We start from the raw sequence: 18,882 nt of genomic DNA on the forward strand, positions 1-18,882 counted from the left end.
ACGTTAGCATTATTAACCCTTTCAGCACTGAGTTGTACGACAAATGGTTTTGTGAAAACCCATATGTGGTGTTCATTGTTGTCAGACCGATGGAGTCATCTCTGTGAAAAGTGCTCAAACTGTTCGCAATTTTGTTTCAGCAGTGATTGAACAAATGGCGAAACGAGTCAATACATTGTGGCAACTGAAGTAGGATGTCACACAGGATGACATCTACACTAAGTTAGCATAGGTAAAATAAAGTAAAATAGAGTAGTAACGTAGGTAAAATAGAGTAAAATAGCTTCAATTTTAAGATAGTATAATATTATAATAAGAAAAAGAGATCTAGTCCTTAGCTAGTAATTCTAAGATAAGATAGTTGGTAAGACTTATGTGGATCCAGCGGCTGCCCACGAGAGCCCAAGAAATATTGGCGTTATTAGAAGATACGCCACTGGAGAAAATGGCGAAAATAGCAGACAAGTCCAAGGAATGGTCGGAGCCACCACATGTTCCCGCCATTTCCGACGCGACGCGACCACGCAGGGTCGCTATCCCCAATACACAAGATGGCGACCTCGACGCCATTACGAAGCGATTGACACGAATCGAAACGCAACTGGCGAGGAGACACCAGCAGTACAATTCTACAGGCGGAGAAGCAACTCCAGGTCGCAGGAAAAAAAATGGATTTTGTTACTACCATAACCGATTCAAATCGAATAGTAACAGATGTTGCCTGCCTTGCACGTGGACCGCACCGGACAAGAGGACTCCGGAAAACTGAAAGCAGCGTCTCGAACAGAGGCAGTTGGAGACGCGCACCGGAAACATCGCCTCAACGTCATGGACGCACGAATAGGCGTCGAGTATCTAATAGACACGGGTGCAAATGTTTCCGTGGTGCCATGGTGTCTGGAAGGTAAGAACCTGGAGGTAGGCGCACCGAAATTATATACAGCTAACGGGCAACAGATCAGCACGTACGGAACAAAATTAATTTCTCTCAACTTAGGATTACGTCGCGAATTCTCCTGGCGGTTTATAATAGCAGACGTATCCAGACCAATAATAGGTGCTGATTTTCTCCATTTTTTCAATTTAATTGTAGATCTAAGACATAAAAGACTATTGGTCGGAAATACTTTGCTATATAAAACCACGACAGTCAGTAGAAATATAGACGTGCCGACAGTAACGACAATAGACTTTAATAACGAATTTAAAGTTTTACTGACAGAGTTCAAAGACGTGACGAACCCATCCGCTAGAAAAAACGTCCAATATTCAGTAGAATAACAAATTCAGACTACAGGCCCCCCCATTGCAGAAAGTGCACGCCACCTACCTCCAGAAAAGCTGAAGTTGGCTCGAGCAGAATTCGAGCAGATGATAAAAGAAAACATTTGCCGCCCATCAAAGAGCCAATGAGCCAGCTCTCTCCACATGGTACCCAAAAAAACGGCTGGTTGATGACCATGTGGAGATTATCACAGGCTGAATGGTATAACTAAACCAGATAAATATTCAGTAGTACGTATATACGATGTGGTACATCAATTTAACAGATGTCAGGTATTTTCTGTGTTAGATTTGCACAGAACATATCATCAAGTCCCCATGGCGGAGCCCGACATCTCCAAAACTGCAGTAATAACCCCATTTGGGTTGTATGAATTCCTGGTTATGCCATTCGGTCTGTGCAATGCAGCTCAAACTTTCCAGAGGCTCATGTACTCCATATTGAAGGGATTAGACTTTTGTTACTGTTATGTAGATGATATTATTGTAGCATCCCCGCATATGAAGTCACAGCAGAAGCACTTGCGCATTGTTCTCAAAAAATTATCGGAGAACGGTATTAATATTAATACGGAAAAATGCGTTTTTGCAAGAGCACAGGTAGAGTACCTAGGTTATCTAGTTACAGATACTGGGATAACCCCAATACAGGAAAGGATAGCCTACAGCAGTACTCGAAGCCACAGACTATAATGGAACTTCGACGTTTCTTGGGAATCTTAGGTTTCTATAGGAGATTCCTTCCAAAAGCGGTTCATTGGCTTGCTCCATTAAATAACCTGACAAAATCGGAGCCGTGCTAGAACAACTGCACCAAGATAAGTGGGAACCACTCGGTTCCTTCTCTATGAAATTAGAAAAGGTCCAGACAAAGTACAGTGGCAGTAAGGCTACCTGGAGAATTCTTCACAAATACTGAAGATTCCATAGACACACACCATTTCCTAAACAAATTTCGCGAACATATTAGACACATTAAGTCACAGCCAATAGCACACCACAGTAAACACAGAATATTCGTACACAAGACATTACACATATGTACACATGTGTTTGTTCGAACCGTCTCCACCAAGAAGCCGTTGGAGCCGCCGTACGAAGAACCCTTCGAGATTATATAAAGAACAACTAACAAGGTTTACAAAATCAATCAGAATGTAAAAATAATAAATGTGTCAGGAAACCCAAGGAACGCTGAAGACGTACAAAAACAAGAAAACAGTAAGATTTGCGAGTTTGTCAACAAACTTACTCGGAGGGGAGTGGTGTAGCGACCGAAGTAAGAAATCATACACAGTGACATCTGGACTAAGTTAGTATAGGTAAAATAGAGTAAAATAGCTGGAGGGTAGTTTTAAGATAGTATAATACTAGAAAAAGAAAAAAAACTCTAGTCTTTAGTTAGTAGCTCTAAAATAAAATAGTTGGTAAGTCTTAGCATAAGGGTAATGTAGGTGTTCCATGGTACACCCACGGGTCCTAGGATGTTTTCCAGATCCCTCTTCTCTGGTCACTCAGTTCCGTTCTGTCATGCATGTTTCTGGGAAGCATACGGCTAGCACTCTGGCACCCACGAACCTCAGTAACTACCTTCGAGAGGCAGTTCGTTTAGTTCATCGCTAATTGTTTGAATTCGAGTTTATGGCCTCAACAACTGAAGGCCCACTTAGTCCGCATTTGGACTGTAGAAGAAACTCCAAGCTTAAAAAGACCAGACCTAACGCCCATTGACAATGTCATGTTTAACGACACGTGCCTGACAGAACGTAGACTTCATGGCCACTTTCTCTTTTTGGAGTACCATCTCCCAAACACCAAACACTCTAGGCGGATAACGTTGAACACTCGTCACAAGTCAATGCCAACGTTGCCACCCCTAAAACAACATCCTCGTGGTCCAATGAGGCAGAAGAACTAACCCCTCCAGGGTTAGAATCTTTCATCATTTTCCAAAGGAAGTCAGTTAAACTTCAGTCTCTCGCTTGAACGTTCATCTCTGAACCGAGTTCTCATTGAATTCTTACAACTTATTCCACCAACCATCAAAAGCGATCAAGAGAAATATAGTCGAGAAGGTACGCGCTCTCCAGGAGCCGGACTCTTTCAGCTTGATTGTCTTGTTACAGCATACAATCCTTGAAAACCCACCACATACCAGGATTGATCCCCATTCAGCAGACAATCTCTGGATCAACAGTTAGTCTCTCAATACGGTAATCTCACAGCAGCATCCAAACCATGAGATCAGGAGTTACTCCTCGCGAGAAGTCGCTGCGACGGTCGGAAACACGGACTTCATCACGAATTCCTTCAATCGCTCATTTACACACCGATCTCAACAATCGGAAGCACCGAGCAGAGCCTTACAACCTCTGCTGGTCAGTTCCCTGGCCGCTGTTGAATCACGGGCATCGCGTCGCGAGTGGTGCGAAACAGTAAGAAAAAATATGAAAAGGAGCGTCCTATTCCTTTCGGGGCTTTAGAGGTGTACGGACGCCGAGAAAACGAATAAAAAGTAATTTACACGAAATACACGTGGTAATTGTTTTCGAACAAGCTCTCCCAATTCAACGAACTGCCACAACATGCCGACGGATAGGTATTCCCATGATAAATATGCAGTAAGTTTTATTTATGTACGAAAAACACGACGATATTCCTCGTTTATAACGTTCATTTTATGCTTTACATTATTCTTTTACTGCATTTTATTTATTCTTGACGTTTTATTATCCTATTAATTATCAAATATTTGGTATTGTTGTACGGTGTTTCTGGATTAAAAATTTTTTAAGTCATTATTCATTGTTCATTATTTAATTCGTTTTTCATTAGTGCGGTTTATTCCCCAGTCATATTCATTCCTGTTTTCATGCTATGTTCCTATCTATGTTGCACATGCAGAAAATATATGTATCTCTCCCCTGTGGACTCACCGCATGTATCTTCATTTTTCTTTCTCTGTCGTCCTTGCTTTTCCTTTCTTCCTCCTTCTTATTCCGGTTCCCGTTGCCGTTCTTGTCGCTTTTGTTCCTTGGTCATATTGTTAATCTCCCACCAGGACGGTGTTCGATATGCCACCTCACCCATACGGGTATATGCCAATTGGTTTGCCCTCCACCTCCTAGTTTACACCACTTCACTGGAACGGGCGCTGGAAAAAACCAGATATGCTGCGGCACCTTTCCCGCGGGTGAGTCCATTAGTTACTCCGCCGCGATGGACGAAGTCCCACTCCGACGGGGAGCATCCACGGGAATACTCGGGAGAGCGAACTCATTACGTGTACGCCTGCACGCTCACTCTGACCCTTTTTGAATTTATATTTGGACTAGCCTCTTTGACTAGCCCAGCAGTTTTATTAATTTCGCTTTACGAATTTTATCTTGGGCTAGCTTGGGCAAATTTATAGATGCACCAAGCTACCCTGCGCCCCTTTTATTCGATTTGACCAGAGCCTCGTTAACCACCGGGCAAGCGCGGCGCCCAAATTCCACCACGAGGAGGTGGAGATGGCATTTCCTAGACACCCAGGTTCTGGAACTCGTTCCATGGTCGTATATCACACTTCTTTCCTTCTACAGCCATACCATGTCGTCCTTTGTCTCATTACCACTGCCTGCTGGTGTCGCTCTCTCACTCATGGTCGTGTACCTAGGTTGTATCTCCCTCTTTTTGTCGTTCCTTCGCTTACCCGTTCCTGTCTCACTTACTCCTCTCTGTGTCTCGGCACCACGATAGATATCGTTGCGTACGACGTTTATTATCGTTGCACTAGTGGTGCTCGTGTATTTTGTTTATTGTTTAATTGTTATGTTATATTTGCGGCTATTCTACGAGTTTCGTGTTTTGTTGCAATCATTTCATTTGGTGTTGTACGAGTTTTAGTTTCTTAGATTTTAGCGAATGATATTCTTTTATTTTACAGGTGTTCATATTCTTCTTCGTATAAGCTGGATCTGTCATCTCTCGACTGGAGATTCGTGCTTCGTGTGAGTATCGTGTTCATTACTTTTGTTTTCCACCTATCTACGTTATATATATTTATTTACACCGAATGATAAGCCGAAATTAGTTTTAGATATTAGTTTCCTATTCTCTATTAATATCTAATATTTTCGTTACTTATGTTGGTTGTTTAGGCTGAGTATATTTTAGCTACACATCAAGATCGAAGGTTTTATTTTTAATTGCAGTTCATTTCATTTTTCTTTACTTCGTTCCATTAACTGGGTATGTATTGCAATTCATTTTCAGTCGCTATTGTTAGCTATTTAGTCTTTCTCGTTAGTTGGTTTCGTCTATTTATGGGTACTGTTTTAGGTTAGATATATTTGAGATACGCATCGTGATCGGGATGTGGCAGCTACGATTCCGCGATTTTTAGAGTAGTAAATTTTCAGACAAAACTGCAATGCGTTCCCACGATTCAGCGCAGGTCTGGTCACCGTGGGTTAGCACTTGGCGACCAGGCTCGTGCACTATCCTAATTCCGACATCCGTCTGGTTTGTGCCCATCCTTCAGACCAAGCATTTGTTTTCCTCAAGAATTCGTCGTGACTGAGCATTGCCCAGTTGTGTACGGCAAATCTTACTTTGGTTTATTTATGTCCAATTTCCGTCCCTTGCGTTTTCTTGGAAACATTCGCTTTCTCCGTCCTCGCATCCATCCTTTTCCTTCTTGGTTTGGCCTTTATTATGCTTGGGGTTGCGACGATTGTTTTCATCGCTTCTTCTGACTTCTTTTCCTTTTTCTTTTTGTGGAACCTCTGGCGCTATTTTAGCAGTTTTTCCAGCCGCTTCTTCCTTCTTTTCCTGCTGAATTATTTCAACTCGGATCTTTTCTATTCTCGTGTAGATAAAGGATTCCTTCTTTTCCTTAGTTTTTGCTAAGGTTTTAACTGTTGAGGGCTTACGTCACCGTTTTTCCCTGCTTTTTCCTTTTTTTTGCTGGAATTCTCTTTCGAAGGTTCTTTCTTCTCCGTCGTTGTTTCTGCTGCTTTTAACGTCTTCTCTTTGGGCAAGTCGACTTTCTCGACTTTCCTTTGAGCAATCGATGAATAATGTGCTGGATATCCATCATGTTGATACCACGTGATTTGTCGTGTAAGTAAAGGTAACTCTTCTAGCAAAGTACCGAATGTATCCTTAATAAAATTAGCATAGATGTTGCCATTGATAAAATAAGGACCAATAATTTGATCATCTATGATACCGCACCATACATTCACAGATCATTGTTTTTGATGTTCAACCTGTTTCAGCCATTGTGAATTTTTCGCTGTCCATAAATGCATATTATACAAATTAACATTTCCGTGATTTTTGAATGCTGCTTCATCACTAAATAAAACGATATAAAGAAAATAGTCCTGAATAACATATAGCTCAGCGACAAAACTTAACGCGATTCATAAAGTCGTTCCCATGCAATTCTTGGTGAAGTCTAACATCATACGGATGACATTTGTGACGATGCAAAATGCGAAGCACGCTCCTCTTACTAATGCCAGATTCGCGTTCATTTTGTCGCGAACTAATATGAGGATTTTTAGATCCACCTGCGAGCACATTAATTTCCATTTCTTCGTTAATTACTCGTTTCTGGCGTTTACTTTTACGAGCACTTAAATCACCGGTTTGCCTAAGTTTACCACACACATTTTTGTGGATATCATTCAGCATACAAGTTTTTCACCCTTACAGAATTTTGTTGGCATTCGCCATAAATAAGAAGCATATCGACTTGCTCTTCAAATGGATACATCGTGCCGGATTTTGTCAATTTTCAGATTTATTTCTCAATGGAAGTTTTTTTCGACTGCGCGTTTGTTGTTTCCTTCACCGTGCAGAGGGGTCGATATTCTTGACATTTATCGAAATGATGCAAATTAACAATCAGTTATTTTGTGCCTGAAATGCGCGTTTGTTTTAAGAGGGTGAAATATTCGGATACCGGAACTGGGACTGGAAAGTGATGTCGCTTTTCTACATTAAATTCAAACGAATAAATTTTTAACAAATTTTTATTTTTAATCAATAACGTAATCACCCTCATTATCAACAACCTTTTGCCATTTAATGTGCAAATTTTCAAAATTCGAGGGTACGATATTGGGCGAGTATAATCGGTGAGGCAATACCTCCCCAATTCATTAATTTTTTTTAGGGTTTGTCTTACACAGTACGATCTTGCATCGTCGGATTGCAGAATAACGCCTTTTCTGTTGACAATCGCCGGATACTTTTCGATTAAAGATTGGTTCACTCGATCCAATCATTCACAATAAAGGTCTGCGTTAACAGTTTCTCAAGATTAAAATTGACAATTCCACGAATACTCCACCAAACACACAGAAGCGCCCTTTTAGGATGTAAACTTGGCTTCGCAGTACTTCGTAGTGATTCATTTGGAGAGAGCCACTGCCTTTTGCCGTTTCTGATTATCGTATAGGACTCATTTTTCGTCTCCTGTGATCAAGCAATCAAAAAACGGTTCTGTATGATGCCGTTGAAGCAATGCGTTGCATATGATGTATTGCTTGACTTTGTTCTCTTCGGACAGATTATGGGGGACCCAAACACCTCTGCTTATTTTTCCAATGCGCTGCCAATGTTTTTGAATGGTCAACCAAGGTTGGTTAAGGGTGTTTAACAGTTGCTTATTGTCTGACATAGATTTGCTTCCACTTCTGTTTTTAGCATATCATTGTCTAATGTTTTTCGTTTTCCTAATCAATAGAAGTCAGAGAGATCAAAATTACCGGATCTGAACGTAGAAAACTATCTTTAGCATTTATGAACGTTTAATGCACTTGAATAAACATCGCAAATGTTTTTGGTCGCAACTGTTGCGTTACTACCCTTGTAAAACTCAAAAAGCAGACAATGCTGGATATGCTCTTCTGGTATTTGACTGGCCATTTCACCTCAATTTGCAAAAAAAAATTTAATATTATTTAATTATTTAGAAGTGAACAAGTCACAATAACCTTAAAATGTCTTTGGCACAACTTCGAAGTACACAATCAACTGACAAAGTATAATCGAATATCGGCATGCGAAGAAACGACATTACTTTCTGGTCCCCCTAATAAGATATTCAATTTAAGCTATAATATTATATACTCTATATATTGTGATGGGACGGGCTTGTTCCTGCTTTGGAGAGATTAATTAACCAACAGCTAATTACTAAACACTTAATCTAACTTTAATTAAATGTTACAGTTGAGTTACTGAGCTCCCGCTTTGGCTAGGATAACGACGTTAAGAAACTCATCAAGCTGAAAATGAAGATCGTAAAATGCGGTTTCGACTTTTAAAATGTAGTTGGTCATGATTTTATCTTTCATCATCGATTTTAGGTTGTTCGAGTTTATGATTTTACGTATTAAAGCGATCTAGTTCGTAAGTATTGTCTGCATTTTGTATTCGTCGACAAATAGTTTGTCTATGTTTTGGTTTATGAAGTCTAAATCGTCACTATCAAGTGTTCCGAATAAGTTTTTTTATATGGATCCTACGAAATTCAAGAGTCCTCGTTTGTATCGTGTATGAGTAATGAGTTTTAGGTATTGTACTAGGTTGTCTAAGTTACTTTCACAGTTTTTAGGGAAATGAGTTCCTCGTCGTAATCGCATTGATCGTTACAGTATTTCTTCATCATTTTCCGGAAGATCTTGAGCTCATTTAATCTATAAACTATATAATCTATGTCTAACCCTTTTTTTTATCAATGGGAAATTCTCATGGATACCTCGCGGTCAGGATTGACTTCCCCAGAGGTTATGTCGGACCTCTACTGATTAAAACTCGTTTTATATGTATATAGAAGGAGGCCCGACACTAAACGTTGATAACACCAGGTCCTCCGCGCCCAGAATCTCTCAGAGATTTGGAGAGACTCTCTCCCCAGCGATTAACGCGTACTTAACGTCCCGGAGTGCCGACGTATTTTGAAAGATAGATGTGATCACGCATCTATCTTTTCGTAAACTCGCAGCATACGTGTAAAGATTCAAGGGATAATCCACGTAATCCTTTGAGCCTGCGTATTTCGAACAAGTTGCTTCCTGATGAATACATAGGTGTGCACATATAGAAAGTCCGTGTCCTTGTCCTTGTTATTAAAATCAATGCGAGAGAGGAATACAATAAAAGATGTATAAGATTCTTATTCCCGTTTACCGATTGCTGTAAAGTCCCAAAATCGATAACCGGAATCTTCCAATGTCTTTTCAGTTTCCTTATTTCCATTTACCGACTGCTGTAAAATCACTAGTCAGTAACCAGAACCTTCTAATGTACAATTTTTTGGGTTGTCGGTATCACCAACTTCCTCCGTCGGTGTATGGTAATCGACCGTCTAGCGGCCGATAACTCCCTGACTCCAGGTGTTGGTCACCAGTGGTTCTTGTCCACTCTACTTCAGGATTTTTTAAATAATTTTTCTTTTTTATTTCCCTTTTTAGTCCTCCTGGACCCTTATACATGTGTCTGGAGTATAGGTTTCAAAGTAACTTGTAACATTCTATATACCGCACTTGTGCTTATCTGTTTCTACATTATATAGTATGTAATTTCTACAGATCCTTATAGTTGTATGACGCTTCTAAGTGTCTACGTGTCAAAGTAATTGAGTTCTCAAGTTCTATACACGGCAATTGTGCTTGCCTGCTTCTACACTTCAAAGAACGTGATTTCTACAGTTCCACGCAACAGGACGGCGCTTCTAAGGGTCTATGTGCCAAACTAATTGAGTAGTAATGTTCTATACAACGAGATGGCTCTCCTCTATTCTACGTTTCAAAGTAGGTGTTAATTGCCAACATTTATTTTAACGTTGGTGTGGTTGAGAAATTAACTTTGATAAAGAATGATCCTCAACGACTTGTATTTCTTATAAGTTATATTTCGATAACTGTTGGGGGGTGTAGTAATTGATGAAACGTTCGACAAGCAATTTGGTACATGTATCTTATGATGTTTCATATGTTTTAACTCACTAACTATGGATGACGAGATCTAATAAAGATTTGCCAGTGGGTGTATTCTTTAGCTAGAACATGCGAATTCATCATTGGACATTCTACGAACTTTGGTAAGGGAAGCGGCTGTCAAAGATTATTGGTTAATGGAAATTCTGATAAAGTAACCGCCCTAAACCATCGGTCACCTACAGGTACCGAGACTTATCCTCAGGTGACGCACCCGTGAATTCCGCATGTTCTAATCTTGACCGTAGCAAGCAATAAACCCTAAAAGCGCCTCGACTTGATCAATAGGACACCGACACAAAAGATACAAAGTAAACGACGAAGACCTTTAGTAGGTATGTGTAGTAGAGAATAATTAATACGACTTCGAAAGTAGTGGCTTTTTGCATTTTATTCCTGCTCTCGACAGCTGCTTGCCAAATGTGGCTATATCCGACAAAGCAAAGGACTGATCGATAGTTGCTGTTTTATGAATTAGCGGACCTGGCTGAACCTCTCTTTGCTTTAGGCTATGTTTCAAAATATAGAATTTAATAGGTCTTAACAGTAGGTAAGTTTTAAAGTTCTGTGAGAAGCAGTAATGCTAATCTGCTTCTACATTTGAAATAGTGTGATCTCTACAGTTCCGTGCAACTGGTTGGCGCTTATAGGTGTCTACGTATATAGTAATTGAGTTGTAATATCCTATGCATCATGCAGGAACTTCTCAGTTCAACGTTTCAAGGTAAGTACATTGTAAGGTTCTACGCCATACAGTTACATGGCTCTGTAGAAATTACATTCTTTGAAATGTAGATGCAGATAAGCAATATTAGGTTGTATAGAACATTAAAACTTAATTACTTTGATACCTTGAACTGTGAAGTGCCATCACGGTGCATGGAACGCTAGAACTCAATTACTTTGACAAGAAGATAGTTAGATGCTTCATCCCGTTGCATGGAACTGTAAAAATCACATTCTTTGAAGTGTAGAAGCAGATAAGCATTATTACGTTGTATAAATGGATACCGAGCAGGCCAAGTGGTTTTCCCATAATTATGGAATATGGGAAGAATATCGCGTAGGCCGAAAAAACTCCTACCACATAGACCGAAAAAAGCCCTACATGATGGGAACGAAATCAGCAGAATACAGCCTACGACGATGTCGCCATCCGCGAGCACGAGCTCAAAACTAAATCGAATAAAGAAAGCGAAAAGGAACTTTGTGGAGTATAGTTATTCACGCACCTACTACCCATTGAACTGAAGTATTGACCATTGAACCAGATGAAAATTTCACTAAATTACTTTTTATAATTTTTTGTTGATATCCTTAATGTAAACAAATGAAGTAATGAAAATAGATGTAGGAAATGTGCGTAGTTGGGTGAGAAATAATTTCCACATACATTGATATATAAATGTATACTTTATTAACTAACAGTCAGTCTTAGTCACTAGTCGCTTTTTACTCTCTACTCGTTCTTTACTCGGCGCTGCTGCTCGCTATTCATTCTTTTCGTTGTCACTGCTCGCTATTAACTGACTTCATTCACTCCTCAGATTCAACCTGTTCTCCATGCATTCCTCATGAATCCATTCCTTAAACGCTCGCGGTCACGTCCACGCCCACTCTTATCCAAACACTCCAAAGTGTCTTCTTTCGCACCTCGGCCTGTCGAACCCGATCGCATGCAGTCACTCTACTCATTCTCTTCTAAATCATTTCAATTCAAGTCATTCACGTCCTATATAGATAATAAAACCACAGGCAAGTTCATGTAATGTAACGTATTAAAATAATTTTTGTTAACACTATGAATCCCCCGAGAAGTTATTTCTTCTATTAAAAAATCCTCTTTCAGATAATCTTCTTTTCCCTTTTTCCTGTTTCTTTAGTATGTTTACACAAATTTTCCCACATTGTTGGTAAAATTTCATTTATAACACTTTTAACGATATTTTCGAATCCAGGACACTCTAGAGTTTCTATACTATTTAATTTTATGTCCCCTTTAATTTTGGCCGATGCTAATTCTATAGGATTCAGTTTGTACATGTATGTGGTAACCGTAATATCAAAATTCTTTGAGACTTTATTAGTCCGACAATTTTAAATTCCTTCTCTTGTTGAGATTTGTTACTGCCAGCATACGAAATATCATTTTTCAATAATTATCGAAGAAACGCAATGAAAATCACGTAGGCCAAAAGACCCCTTACCACGCAGACCAAAAAGAACCCTACGTGGTGAGAATGCAAGCAGAGAAAGACACAGTCGACGACGACGACGCGAACCGAGAGCACGAGCTCGAAAGCGAACTTAATAAAGAAAAGCAAACAACAAATTCTGTGTGGTGATTAGTTAACCACGTCCCAACTATCCCACAATATTATTGATGAGTATATTGCTGACTCTCTACCGGATTATTCGGTACATTCAGAAGATTCTGATATAGAAGTTGAGGACAGCGATACTAATGTGGGTCCAAGAAGAAGATCAAGAGCCATTCCACTACAGCATTTAAGCGATTCTGATGATTCCAGTAATTGTGAAATGTTTACAGAATTGCATAGTTACAATGAAGTATGGTCAGATGTCGATAAAATTCCTAACATACCAGATTTTACTGGTGAGCCCGGCCCAAACATTTTTCCTACTGATAAGAAAAGCGTAAAAGAAGTCGTCGAATTGTTTATTGGCAATGATTTGTTTCAATTAATGATCAATAAATCCAACATCTATTATAAGCAAAATAAGGACAAGATGAGTGAGAGAAAGAAAATGTCAAAGTGGCATGATATTACTCTAGTCGAGATGAAAAAATTTATTAGTATAATTATAATGATGGACCAGGTAAAGAAAGATGTAACAGATGATTATTAGTGCTCCGAATTTTACACGAGAACACCATCATTCTCCACTATAATGCCACGCAATAGATTTCATCAGATTTGGAGAACGTGGCATTTTTCAAAACAATCAAACAATAACCGGTTCTAATAAGAGAAGATTCAGCCCATTCTGAGCTATTTATAAGATAAATTTAAATCTGTGTACAGGCCTAGGACAGAACGTTCGCTTGATGAATCTAGCATACTTGATGAAGTAGCATACTTTGCCGTATGCTATGCAAAGCTAGAACCGGATATGTTTCCAATGTAGAAATATACTGTACGGAAGGCAAAAAATTGGACCAGACAATTATGTCATTACTTGATAAAAATATATTTTTGGGACACCACTTATACATCGACAACTATTATAATAGCATTAAAACTGCAGAATTGCTTATGACAAATGGTACACGAGTTTGTGGTACAATTAGAGCAAATAGGGGTATTCCTGAGTCTTTACTGCATCTCAGATTGAAAACTGCAGAATATAGATGTAAAAGAAAGGGTGAAGTTTTAGTATAGGCGTGGAAGCCGGAAGAGAAGGTCGTATACATGGTTTCCACGATACATTTGGGAGAATTAATGAAAACAAATACAATACACTGGAAAACTAAACAAGAAATTATAAAACCTTATTCCGTCATAGAATATAATAAATATGTGATGAGTGTAGATTTGGCAGATCAGTATATATTATATTATTTCATCATGAGAAAAACGGTAAAGTGGACAAAGAAAACAGTTTTGTTTCTTTTAAATTGCGCATTGTTTAATGCATTTAGATCATATATTGAATTGAATGGCAACATTATAAAATATAAACAATTTTTACATATTGTTGGACGTCCTTAGATCGAGGAATTGGCAAATATACAAGATGTATTAAATGATACTTACCCCAGAGACTTTCAGGTGATATGAAGAAACAAAGTTACCAGAATTCTTGGATCAGGAAAAAAAACCGATACGTACATCATCTGTGTAAAGTTTGCTCTGCTGATAAAAAAAAGAAGCGAGAGTAGCTTTATGTGTGCTGAATGCTTAGTACATTTATATCTTGGACAGTGTTTCGAGAAATACCAGACTTGCCTTAAATATTAAAACTTTTGTTGTCTGCTTACGTTATATATGAGCCGTTTATTTTGAAAGTGGCATAAGTCACTTTTTCAAAAAAATCGAGTTAATGGCAACACTAAATACAATTCAACGGTATCTTTTCATTTTTAAGAAATTTGCAATCAAAAAGTTGAGAACTATTGAGATTTTGTTCAAGAGAAGTGTTGGTAATTAACGGTATAACAAACATGTTTATTTTGAAAATGGCGTAAGTCGCTGTACTCAGGAAATTAATTACGAGGTTTAGTGTGAATGAAATAGAAACATGTGATAAGTATGTGTGAAGTATTGTTTTGAATTATTTTCAGTATTTTTAAAAAAGTTGTGATTATTGGACTTATTTTTATAAGTGCGAAGGAATAGTGAAGTTTTGTAAATTATATTATAGTGACATCTAATATAGTACACATAGTTAGCATTATTTTATTAAAATTACTTTTATATGATGTTATCAGACAGCGAATCAGGTAAAACATATTTATTTTAGTTATGGAATTAGGTGGCTTTCAATGCGCATTATTATTTTATAGAAAGATTTTATTTCAACACAATCATTGGAAAAATCTGTTTCAAAAAGGACAGTAAATACAGACCAAAACAAAGTGAATTGGCTAAAAATTCAATGGATACGATTTTACCATGATATTCGCTATAAAATGTTTTATAAACTATCTTTAGATGAAAAAGATGAATTTCTAACTTTGAATTTGTCACCAAAAAGAGGGAGACCTAGGCGTTATTCACAAATAGAGATGGATCCGTTATTCGCTGGATCTCGTCCAGTTTCTTCAGCAAAATACAAAGACATGATGGACTTGCTTAATTATATATCCCCAATAATACCACAGTTATTTTAAATATTTGAAACAAAACACGATTTCCGAGAATTAATCACTCCTATTGATGACGAAAATTAAATTGAACTGATGTATTTTCATATAAATTACTTATGCTTACATATGTTTCAAAATGAACTAATTATTTTTGTATTTTATGAATATTAAAATAAAAAATACTTAAATCAAACCTTTATATTAAATATGTTGATGGTATGAATTATTATTATATATGTAAATTATTCAATAATTTTAGTAAATTACTGCTTTTCAAAACATCACTTCAGTAAAATACGTCGGACAAAATTAATATATGTCAATCATTTTTCAAAACTATTTATTTTGAAAGTAGCTTAAGTCACTTTACCGTAATAAAAAGTGGTGATTTTTTAATGTTTATACGAAATTATTTATACTGAGAAAAATATCAGTATCATGAGATAACAAATACAAGTAAATCTTCTCGAAAGTTAGCATCCATATTTTTAAACGTGTTAAAACGCAAACCCTTAAATATCTCGACTTAAAAACAAAGTGACTTATGCCACTTTCAAAATAAACGGCTCATATATGTAATAATCCACCATGAAATAAGAAATTGTATTTTTTTCTATAATTATAAATAAAAACTTGATGACAAAGACACTTACATGTTCATAAAAAATGTAAAATTTGCAATTACAAAAGCAATTTATGACTTAAACCCTCAAAAACCATAGTATACATAATAATCATCGAGCAATAAATTTCTTCCTTTATAAGGGAGGATTAGCAGAATCAGCACTGTGTAAGCTGAAAAATGGCTGAATTGGACAAAGCTCATAACATGAGGACAGAAATACAAAGATTTACTTTGTTGACTTTATTGTTAATATTTACAATGAAAGAAGTGACGCAAATGATATGTTAAATATAAATGTTATCCATGCAGAGTTCAAAAATTTAAAAGAAAACAATGTCTAGAATAATGAGACAGGCAGTAACAAGCCGAAGCTCAGTAACGGTGTAAACTATAGAGAATAAAATAAAAATGTTCATGATAATATCCAATGCTGTTTCTAGCTTTAAAAATTAAATTTGCATTTGACTGACACTTTCTAAATGATAGAGTCTATACACATATCTCATCGATGTATCGCATTTATTGCCAGGGTAATATTATAATTGTCTTTAATTAATAAATATCCTACATTACAAAAACTAAATATTCTCTGTGGAAACAAGAGTTTTTCATAGATTGTCACCACTAAATTTGGTCAAATGGATACAATTTTTATTTCTGTGTGTCGACTCCATACATTATTGTGGAGGTGGAATATTATATGTATACAGGGTGGGGCAATAATTATTAGCACCCCAGATATCTTCAAAAATATAAGTTTCATAGAAATATTAAAAAAATTGCACATTACGAAAGGGGTCATGCAAAAATCCAAAACTAATTCAACGATCTATAACATAAGACCATTAAAGGTAATAGAAAGTAAAGAAAAGCGATAATACTTACGGTTTTGGTAGTAAATAAAACATACCTATTGTAAACAGTGGAGGAGTGCGTAATGTTTACCATTTACTTCACTGTAAATAAACACTGCTTGAAGGGCATTTTAATAGTTCGCAGGATAAATTAAACACGATGCGATTAGTATCGATAAATCAATCAATCTATTTTGATCGACGCCGAACAATAAACGTGGGGTCTTCGAAAGCTGAATTTATGACGCGTTCATGACATCAATGCTAATTTTATTAAGGATATATTGGGTCTTTTGCTAAAAAAATTACCTTTACTTACATGACTAATCATGTGGTACCAACATGATGGATGTCAACATAACATTATTCATTGATTGCGCGAAGGGAAGTGGGTAAAAAATTTCGAAATCATTGGATTGAACGCGGTAGTCCAATATCGTGACCAGCTCGTTCACCAGACATAACACCTCTAGATTTCTTTCCAGAAAGTACCAACTACACCTTACGACATGCAACAGCGAATTATTACAGCCTGTGCGTCAGTAAGTTCTATAATTTCGAACACCTACTATAAATGTATGCGTTATTTACTACCAAACCGTAAGTATTATCGCCTTTTTCTACTTTCTATGGCCTTTAATGGCTTCATGTTCAGGTCGTTGAACTCGTTTTAAGATGCTCTATCGTATTGCGGAAGAAAAAATATACCGATCCAATTAAAAAGATAAAAATGACCTTTAAATGTCCGACACACCTGCACTTACAAAAAAACTATTTTCGTCAATGGATGGACCCCTTTGTACTGTACAATTTTATATCAGTAAAAATTTCTGTGAAGTTTATAGTTTCGAAGATATCTGAGGTGTTAATAGTTACTGCCCCACCCTGTATATTGAAACGGAGGAGGAAATGTGCTCTTTCGGGAAACTGTAAGTAATAATGTCCCTCTAGTGGCGAGTGTCGGGAGGCCACCACAGATTTACTCGCACAATAAGCAAAGAAGTGAAGTTCTAATACTGAAAAAACTGCAAATGCCATAGTTTCAAAATAGTTATCGCTGCTTCGAACAGAATTAAAACTAGTGACACTATTTACTAATGGACAAGAACGTCTAAGACACGGATCAGCTGAGTAGCCTTTCCAACGAGTCTGCTGTGGAAGAACTGTAATTCACTGGAAAGGCTTTATTATAATACGAACACAATTAACTAGCTATTTTCGAGGACCTTTAATTATTACTTACCTTTTCTCTTATTGCCTTAATTTTGCTAAGTAAAGATTAGACTTTAAAGATTGTTTTGAAATTTGTAACGATTCGCACCTTTAACGCCTTAACTCAATAGCTAATGACCAGCCATAAACTCAGTACACTTTTGGATCGTGGTTGCCTCAGCTTTTAGTATGTAAAATTGTAAAACAGAAGGTATTAAACTAAGTCTCAACCAAACACTACGAAACTATCCAATATTAATTTAACCAATCTAGTATCCTAACTTAAATATCACAACACAACAAAGTTGTCTTTACGTAAGGCGAAGCTAGGGACGCAACATGCTTCTATATCTCCTTTATTAAAAGAGATAACACGTTCTTTTCTATATTTCTTTTTATATGACTGCACCCCCTGACTTCTCGCAAGAAATAGACTGATCATTTTCATATTCTTTTACGACGCTTCACAAACTATTCTTACCAACTACTATACATATATATAAGAATGACTTTGTGCGTAAGGGGAACCGCGAGTTATTTTTCGACATGAGACGGGTTCGAGGAAAAATAATTGAGTATAAAAAAAAAGACGAAGGAGCTCGAGCGTAGCAACAGAAGAACGTTGGAAATCGGTAGCTGTGTAGAGTACAGTTCTCGGTTCTGCGTGTTATTAGAATACTAATTATTATTAATCTACGATATTCCCATCTATGAATAAAGAAATCCTACATCTATGCTACAAATATTACTAGATAAGGAGTAGAACTATTTCTTATGCTAACCTTAAACTCTCCTAGAATTAGCTCTAAACTATTTTATTGTGGTTTAGTTATTCTAACTTAACATAGCTGGCACCTCGTGAATTCGTCTATCTCTCACTTACACACGTTACGCGTCGTATCCACGTATTTTAACACATTTTATACTCTCCTCCGTTGGTCTACTTCTTGTGTAATGACATTTTCATTTGTTACTCTCCTTCAATAAATTCATAAATTTTACCCTAGGTTTGTACTAAGAACAACATCCAGAGTGCAGACCGCCAACACGTTTGTGATACGCAGTCACTACAGCCGT

The 18,882-nt window shown here is 37.3% G+C and overlaps 1 protein-coding gene and 1 pseudogene across 1 annotated transcript; one reads left to right on the forward strand and one right to left on the reverse strand.

The window, feature by feature from the left end:
- Nucleotides 1-828: 828 nt before the first annotated feature.
- LOC143422379 (uncharacterized) lies at nucleotides 829-2,405 on the forward strand. The gene is made up of 5 exons (XM_076892958.1): nucleotides 829-1,272; nucleotides 1,317-1,431; nucleotides 1,502-1,840; nucleotides 1,885-2,036; nucleotides 2,142-2,405. The coding sequence occupies exons 1-5, from the start codon at nucleotides 829-831 to the stop codon at nucleotides 2,403-2,405; spliced, it is 1,314 nt and encodes a 437-aa protein (XP_076749073.1).
- A 5,356-nt stretch (nucleotides 2,406-7,761) lies between these two features.
- LOC143433536 (uncharacterized) lies at nucleotides 7,762-8,359 on the reverse strand (annotated as a pseudogene).
- Nucleotides 8,360-18,882: the final 10,523 nt, after the last annotated feature.

The sequence above is a fragment of the Xylocopa sonorina genome, chromosome 3 (assembly GCF_050948175.1).
Source record: "Xylocopa sonorina isolate GNS202 chromosome 3, iyXylSono1_principal, whole genome shotgun sequence".
Taxonomy (NCBI): Eukaryota; Metazoa; Arthropoda; class Insecta; order Hymenoptera; family Apidae; genus Xylocopa; species Xylocopa sonorina.

Coding starts and splice junctions, on each gene's coding strand:
- LOC143422379 (XM_076892958.1), top strand. CDS start 829: ATGGACGCACGAATAGGCGTCGAGTATCTAATAGACACGGGTGCAAAT. Junction 1,273..1,316: donor GAAAAAACGTCCAATATTCA/GTAGAATAACAA, acceptor CATTGCAGAAAG/TGCACGCCACCTACCTCCAG. Junction 1,432..1,501: donor GAGCCAGCTCTCTCCACATG/GTACCCAAAAAA, acceptor TAACTAAACCAG/ATAAATATTCAGTAGTACGT.